This window comes from Hevea brasiliensis, chromosome 9, assembly GCF_030052815.1.
Source record: "Hevea brasiliensis isolate MT/VB/25A 57/8 chromosome 9, ASM3005281v1, whole genome shotgun sequence".
NCBI lineage: Eukaryota > Viridiplantae > Streptophyta > Magnoliopsida > Malpighiales > Euphorbiaceae > Hevea > Hevea brasiliensis.
In genome coordinates, this window is record NC_079501.1 from 7,993,316 (window position 1) to 8,002,215 (window position 8,900).

An 8,900-nucleotide genomic window follows, 5' to 3' on the forward strand; every position below is an offset into this window, starting at 1 on the left:
ATCTGGTCAATAATAGGATTCTCTCCATAGGAGTGCAAAATATACAGTGTTGCACGAGAAATTATTATATTATACACCTAAGGATCAACACATAAAATGACATTAATCTTAATTCATTTGAAAACTCAGGAACGAAACCTGACCTACTATTCTTACAGCAATTTCAGTTCATCCAAGCCATAAGCCCTGTGGTAGATGATCTTGCATGTGACATATTTAATTTGATTATTCACATACAATCACTAGGTGAACAAATTTTCTACCCAAAGAATTTCCATAAAAAGCAGAGTAAGCTATACATATCACGTCTTCAATTTATGCGAGTCTCTGGCAAATGACTCGTAGCCTCTTGCTTAATGCTTCCACATTAACTAAAAGCACATGCATATATAAATGCACTGGATTCAAAAAAGCAAATTAAAATTGAGTAACTTTTAGAATATTACCCTAGTCTTACGAACCAGCTCCAGAACTGACATCAGAACTATATTTACTTTGACTCTTTTGAGAATTCCTTGTTGTTGGAACAAGCGGATTGTCTTCTTCTTCATCGATGATCTCTGGTCTCTCCAGTTCACCACCCCTGAAAACTGGGTGTATGTATGCATCCTGAAGATACATTTTCAAGTTTAGGTTTGGATCTGTAGCTCGTTCAAGTGTATCCCTTACCATTGCATCCTGTGATCACAATGTCAAATAGATCATTAACATGCACTCAACTAATCACATACAAATCTTGAAGGCGGAAAAATTTTCGATCAGCTTTATTTTACGCAAGTACCGAAAGCAGTTTCAGGTTCTAACAATTACAGTGGAATCTCATTAGGAATTGCTATATAAGATGCCATGTACCTAATGTTGGTCCCACCAAACTATGCTCATCATAGTCTCAAATTCATTAATAGGTTAGTCATGCAAGATCATCCCATAGCAAAATATAACAATTAATAATGATAAGCCCAAAGAAAAAAACCCATTTATCTCTAACATCTTTCCAATCTTAAGAGTCTTTCCTTCTAGAAGCACCTTCCAACATGCCAACTGATAAAACTTCAATAATTATAATCATTCCTCAAATATAATCATTCCTCACCAACCTGTAGTGGGAATTTTACAAATGCAGATTCAAAACGTCCTTTGCAGAATACATGAAACCAAATCGTCAGAATAGGAAGTGCGACAAGCAGCGGAGTTAATTCCCTAGCTTCCTTTGTGCTCATCAATCCCAACAAAAGAAGTTGAGCTATTATCAATCCAATTATCAAACGCCGATGGACATCTGGCCAGAATGCAGCTCCACTCTCATATTTTTGGTTATATACATTAATAATCTTGCAATAAGAAGAAAGAACCATAAGCATATCCAAACATCTAAATTTCATGATATTTTAAATGAGAGCATTTATATGACTTGTAAAAATCAACAAATTGTTCTGTGAAGTGATGTGGCAAATAAAGAAAAAATTTCCTGTATTATTAACTAGTAAGCAATGCCAATTTTGAACACTGCCTATCTTAGACAATTGTTGGAAAGAGTGCTAAATCTTCAAGGACATAGAAATGATTGTTGTTTGCACTACATTATTGTCGATCTGCTTTCCTATGTTGAATGTGTCAGAAAATTAAATACGAGAGCCATCTTAATCAGCTTCTGTACCTGATGACGAAATACCGTATAAGAAAAAGCAAAGAACACGATGATGAAAGGAAGAAGTAAGGGTGTCACAGCAGCATAAACAAGTCCCAGCAAGAAATAAAACTGTATTCGAGGTTCAGATGTTGCAAAGTCCACGCAACCAGGATCCATTGCTTGATCCCTGTCTTGCTCTGTCTTAACTAGAAATGTGTTCTTCAAATGGAACATGACTAAGGGTACCAGTCTGAGGATCTCTGCTGCAATTGCCGACCATCCATCAACCATTATATAAGTGATGAAGAAGGTGGCTTTTAGTGGGATTGACACTCCAATGGTTTTCGGAATCCTGAAGAGTAGTTTAAAAACACTTATTAGAAAGTCTTAATACCTGAGACCTGCTCCCCAGAACTTCTAAAGAAAGTGGGTTGATAACAGAACAAGAGGAATGTTCCTCTTAGCAAATCAGAAAAGAAAGATTTGACTTCACAAAACCACAATACTGATTTTAACTATATTCTTTCAAATACATGGTGTATCTAACATTTTGTACAACTCTATACAACTCTATACAGAACAATATTTCTAAAATACCAATCAACTAGCAGAACGTACTCTGTTGCAGACTGATTAAGAAAAGTTTTAAGCTGATCCATTGCTGTTCCTGTTACAATGCTGCCAACAAACACATTAACAAGTAGAAACAAATGATACTTCACAGCTGATCGCCTATCCAAAGATGAGAGTGATGTAAATCCTTCTATTTTGGACATAATAATGAGTATTATTGGAAGTACAATAAGAAATATCTTCAGAGCAATGCCTGGAAGAATTCCTTGGACTAAAGACTTAATAAATTTCCTGCAATAAAATTCCCAATAACAGAGATTCAATCACCACATAATTGAAAATTATAATTCCACTCATCACAAAATAAACAAACAAAAGGTAATCAATCTTATTTTTGCTGTGCATCGATGTAGATATCTATATTTCAGCCCATCATTTAGAGGCAAGATATTTAGAAATGAAGTTCAAATATAAAGCAGAGCACTAATTTGCTTAAGTTAATTGCTATGACTACTCAAAAAATTAAAATTAGAATTAAAATAATATCCAGTTACATTTTATCTTGGTAACTCATGCCTTATGCTGTGCTGTGTGGCATTTTCATCAGTTTTTTTGAACAGATGAATGTTTTCCACTGATCCTTTATATGCATCAGTAAGTAATAATATATTATTTGGTGATGCAAGATTTTCATCTAAGGTGGGTGTGGATTGCTTAGGAGAATATGAATGAGATAGAGAAAAAAAAAAAAAAAACACTTCAAGATGCAATAAAAACATTATGAAGATGTCAACACCTCAAAAGCACAGTTTCCTATTATCCAAGTCAGAAAACTATAAGCATTCAAAAGGAAAACTCAACCAAAAGGGAAGAAAAGATTACATTTCTATTACAGGTTTCAAGAAAGGAAAAACCTTCTCTATTCCCTCAATGCTGGCCAGGGACTGAACAAATGCTATAGGAAGCATGAAAAAGAAAATTAGGAAAAAAAGACCAACTGCCACAAGTAGTCGTCGAATAGTGAGTTCAAAGTATGGTATTGCAAGATTATCCCAATAAACATCACGGGGCTCAGGAGCCCTTTCAGTCAACCAAATCGTTGGGTTACTTGTTTGCTGAGTTTGGGCACAGACAGCTGCTCCCCATCGAGATTTGAATGAAACAAATGCTGCTGGAACTACAGCATTAGGATCATTTATAACCCTTTCTCTCTCTTTATCTTCCTACATGAAAATGTCATACACATCAGAACATAAAGAAAAGGTGTTTTTTTTATAATCTCTTATGGAAAACAATAGAAGTAAAACCCACATATACTAATGAAGTTAATATATATTTTTTTATTTCAAGCACAAATTTCAAGGTTTTGGACTCCCCTTTTTAATATAAGTACTACGTTGATCTCTTTGATAATCAACAGGTCATTAGTACCAAAAGAAAAGAAAATAAAAATATATGAAGCATATGTGCAGCTCCATAAAAATCAAAAGATTATGGCTCCTCAACACGCTAAACCAATTTCTAATACTGACAGCAAATCATGTTTTCAGTATTTAAAGTTCTAGAAACACAACTATGTATATAGCCCAGCTTCCCATTGAAAAATAATAAATAGAAAGATAACTAGCATGGTACAACACAGATGTTAGATTAGGAAAAAAATTTTAAGTTTTAAGAGGCATAAAATTGGCTGTAATTTAAAACAAACAACATTAGTGTGATGTCACTATCACTAGATTCAATTTTCAGGATAAGAAAATTATCGTGTGGAATATTACTTTTCTCTGAATGCTGCAACTTCTGATATTATAGCACATGATGTTACCACACCAGCTCACTTTCTCTTTCCTCTGACTCTTGAAATATTATCATTTCCATTTTATCCTTTTAAATCTAATGACTATTAATGGCTATCCACATTTAAGGGAAAAAAATTTTCATATTTTTCATAAAGTCTTTGTCCTTTATTGCATTTGTACTTTTTTTTCCTCAGCATTACAACCCCGTCACATTTTATGAATTTCTATGTTGGCAGCTAAGAATGCCAATCAAGACTACAAGATTTCACTCTATTCCTAAACCACTTGGAGCAAGACACAAGGAAATTTTACCTTTGTTGTACAATTAATTTGCAATTTATTCCAACTTAAACGATAATAACTGTATTATCACCAATTTCTATATAACCTTTTCCTTTGCTGTCATACATTAAAAAGATCCTAGACTTCTATCAGTTATATATAGAGGAGTAAGATGAACTGATTTCTACCAAAGAAAAAATGGCTACGGGTGATGGGCCTCTTAATACTGAAACAACAACTAATCCTGTCACAGAAACAGAAAAAGAGATGCAAACTCAAGAGCTTACATGATATTGTTGCCTAATGCTTAAAACATAGCTGATCATTATAACAGCAGCGGCAGATGCAATAAAAAAAATATTACAAAAGAATAATGTAATGATGGAAAAGAATCTTGAAGAGCGACAGTACATCAAGTGATGAATCCTCAAAATAGAACATAAAAATCTTACTTCTTCACTAAGTTTTCCAATCTCCGCAGTATAGTAGTCAATTGCATCCACCCTAGTTCCCCAGAGACCCCAGAAGCCTGTCTATAGATTGACATACACTGATAATTAAAATGAAATAGAAATTCTATTCAGAAATGTCCCACTAAGAAAAGAAATGTGCAGTACACAGCCACGACAAACATTTTACCAAAAAAATACCTTTGTAGTAGGCTTGCTAGAAGGATTTCTCTCGTATTTATTCTGGTGGTATGTCAACCAATTTTGCAGACTCTTCTTCTTTGCTACCAAGTTTGCAAGCTTATTTGCATTGTACACCACCTAAGAAATTAATATGAATTGTGGGTAAATCATAAAACTTTAGTTGCGAAAATGTTAGAAGCAAAGGTTGACGATCCCAAACAGTACCAGAATTTTCACTTATTGACAATTATGCTATCTTTATGTTGAAGTCCTTTTTCAACGTTTTTGCTGTATTATGTTCTACTTTTTTGCCAATCAAACTATTATAATAGAGACAGCTTGTTGAATACACACCTGATGAGTAAGATAATGATCAGGATGATTTACACAAAAGAAATGCTCAACATGCTCGGTGACTGATTCATCAGGATCTGGAGGAACATTTCTCACAAGAACCTGTAGGGAAAATAATTTACTGTTAGTGCCAAAAAGACAGATCAAATAGATGATTAAGCTAATCCTATTGACCATAACAATCTCTTGGAGACATCACATGCATGCATATGGCATGGGCAATAGAAATGTAATTTGTTTGACCAAGTGCATTGAAACAACTTTGGATATAGTGTATTGAAAACATGCAAGCACCTTAGTTCTAATTTGAAAAGTCAGGGCTTCGCACAAAAACTATATAATAAAGGAATCTAAAGCAATATTAGAAGGTATATCACCAACATGAAGGGGTTTGAAAATGGGAGCCTTGCCTAAAATATAGCCTTATCGACAACAAAAAAAAATATCATCTAGACATATTGAGGAAATTCTTCCTTTCTTTTCTTTAGCAGACTAATGTGTTCTGTTCAAATTCTAAAAATATAATCAGAACCTTCAATAACACTTTGCAGTCATTTTCTTTTCAGCCTTATGATAATTTAATGGCACAGAATTAGGATATTCAACTTTATTTCTTGTACCATACAAATGATGATGGACAGAGCCATCAATGCACCATTAAAATCATTGTTAACACAATCCATAATCTGGTAATTCAAATGCAGATTGCAATCCATCCATAACTAGATATTAATATTTGAGTTTGCCATAATCAGAGTTAGTCCTTAGAGAAAATGATTTTTATAAAGCTTGATGTTTCCTTCTTCTAATTTGGTTCTAAATCTATTCATCACCAAGAAAAATGGCCACATTCTCCAAAAATAAAATTAGAAAGTAAATGGCCAAGTAAATATCAACCCAAGTCACTGATCCTTATATCTTCTAAGCCAAAGTAACATACTATTATCCACATGAAAAAGTAAAAACATGAGCAAAGATAAAAACAAACATTTAATACAAGAGCAAAGATAAAAACAAACATTTCATAAAATTAAAATATATTTGATAAACTCACAGTGAATTGGTCAGGACGACGACTTTCGGAAGCTAAAAATTGCAAGCGCATAAAAGCTGTCGTCTTGTACTCTTTGTAGATAACATAGAATGTCCAAAAGGTGAAGATATATGACATTAAAACATGTGCACAAAACCTTGAAAGGCATGTAGGATTCTATTAGAATGGAGCATGTCTCCGCAAATTGAGACTAATAATAAATCAACCTTCCAAAACTAAATATATTGGTACAATTAATAATTTAAAATTATTGCTAGTATAATTTGAGTCAAAACCAACATTCTAGCAGCTGACTCCATGATATTTACTTGAAACTACTTCAAAGAAACCTTTAGAGACTGTTGATGTTCTATCTAATAAAAATTTCACGCTTATTTTTTGAAGAAAGTTTATATTCCCACTGCGGGTTGCATCTTCACGAGTCAAAAAAACTTCAATCTATTCTGAGCATTATAGCAGTTAAAGTCCAGAAGCACTGCAACACAACAGAACTTAAATTCAAAGGTTAAATTTGTTACCAACACAATTTTTCTTGTTTGAAATCCATACATTCTACTTTTCAATTCTTCATAATTCAAGGCACATGATCATTCCACAAGATAAGTGAAGAATAATTCACTATCCTTGTGAAATGGAAAGCAGACAAATTCCATCAATAAGGAAATTAAGATGGAGGGAAACTGGTTACAAATTATGGCATACCTTTTGGATCCAGGTGGAATATTTGATATTGACAGCTTGTCAATATTACTGAACGTAAGATCCTTGATTTGCTCCAGTGTCCCCCCAGTCCAATTGACAGGCACCAAAACCGCAAAAGCAAGTAATGTTATGGGGACAAATATTTTCAAGCTGCACAGTGGGTCATCATAATTATATGATCCACCCAAGGTTAACAAAAAAAAAAAAAAAAAAAAAAAAGAATTACATAGTGCACCTATTGTGTTAAGGATTGTGTACTTGTCTTGCCCAAGAGGCCTTGTAATGCCGATTCAATTTGCACTTTATAAAACAAATTAAAAAATAATAATAATGTACTTGTTTCTATGTAATTTCCAATAGAATCTATATAGGTTGGTTTTGAGAACTGATCTTCAATATATATGAATAATTTCATTTTGAAAAGGAAACAGAGGCTAAGGAACAATTTGGTAATCATAAATGTTTAAGTGGAAATAAATGCATTTGGATTCAACTATTTTCCATCTGTTTTCTACAAACAATAATTAATTAGGAAAAGGATGAAAAGTGGATACAATAATATCCTACAGGTGATCGAGGATCGCAAAGAAGAAGATGAACACAACTAGAAAGTTCTACAGAAACTGCATCCTTTGAACATGTTCAAGTAACAATGGCTTAAAAAGGAGGTTAGAAAGGAAACATACCCCATAAGGTAAATCCGAATATAGACCACAGAATCAAGCCCTGCGTGATCAATAAGCTCAGGTTCTGGCATTCTCAAAGCTGCAGGCATCCAATTCAAAAATCGGATGTATGTTTTCAAGTCCATGTTTACAAATTTGGATACGATTGCCCTAGAGTGTATTGGGCTAGCTCTTATCCCTTTAAGATACCATTTTGGGAAGTAAACTCTATCATTAATGGGTTGAAGACGTAATATTGCAAATGCCAGTAGAAATACAAGTGCAGATAGAAGATTAATAGCAGCTGAGTAAACAATATCTTGAAGGGTGGCCATTTCTCTCCTTGAAGACTACTGACAACCTACAGTTAAATTGGAAAGAAGTAAGCAACATCTTGCTTTCTAACTCCAGGCGGGTAGAGCTAGTTATGGGAAGACAGATGCTAATTGCTCCGGCATTGAAATAGGTTTACCTTTTCGGAACTTTGCATTACCACTCACATGGTTTTGCTTATCAATTACCAGAAAATCAAAAAATCCTAAATAATGAGAATAATCACATAAATTTTAGGATTATGTCAACATAAGGCCTATTAAATCAGCAACTCAGTGCCCGACTTAATCCACCCAAATGCAAAACCTATTATAGTACATAAAAAATTAGTCCACGTAATACATGATACAATTATACATGACGTGATTATGAGACTACTCTAACCAAAGATTAAGAACACAGAAGACGAGGTCATTTCCGTCAATTCACCATCAAACAAAATTGGTTTAATCACTGAAAAGAAAAATAAAAAATAGATACCTGCAAGAAAAAATTATCCAAATCAATGTATCATCTCCATGAAGCCCGAACGATTATTTATGAGGACCATCTAGAAAAAAAACATTGAATAAAAGAACATTATTTGGTTATTTTCTTAAAATTTCTTGAGAATCAAACAGAAAATTCTCGGAAAACGAATGAGAAACAGACGAATAAAAGAAAACCAGAGAATGGTACGCCGCTTTCTGTACGAAATTGGAGTTGCGAGAACAAAGTGAGAAATGAAATTCGATGATTTTACTGGAATTGAAGAAATTAGGAATTTAATATTGTTAAAACCTATGATTGTGATGAATTGAATTAAGGAAAAAAAAAAAAAAAGCGAAGAGAGGAGAGCTGTGGGAAAATGGCGGCAAGAAGCGCGGAGACGGTGCG

General features: G+C 33.7%; 1 protein-coding gene across 7 annotated transcripts; it reads right to left on the reverse strand.

Moving 5' to 3' along the window:
• Positions 1–84: 84 nt before the first annotated feature.
• Positions 85–8,900, reverse strand: LOC110658752 (CSC1-like protein At4g02900). 7 transcript variants are annotated; one of them, XM_058152700.1, is made up of 14 exons: positions 8,690–8,900; positions 8,505–8,574; positions 7,713–8,052; positions 7,027–7,176; positions 6,325–6,460; positions 5,271–5,372; positions 4,935–5,054; positions 4,737–4,817; positions 3,086–3,426; positions 2,249–2,494; positions 1,658–1,982; positions 1,098–1,331; positions 447–678; positions 85–371 (listed from the first exon to the last, which is right to left on the reverse strand). In XM_058152700.1, exons 3-13 carry the CDS (start codon positions 8,024–8,026, stop codon positions 454–456), a joined length of 2,274 nt encoding a protein of 757 aa, XP_058008683.1. In that variant the 5' UTR covers positions 8,027–8,052; positions 8,505–8,574; positions 8,690–8,900; the 3' UTR covers positions 85–371; positions 447–453. The 7 variants fall into 7 exon arrangements, with proteins under 7 accessions (XP_058008683.1, XP_058008680.1, XP_058008681.1 ...); XM_058152697.1 differs by having other exon boundaries at positions 85–678; XM_058152698.1 differs by having other exon boundaries at positions 85–678; positions 8,676–8,900.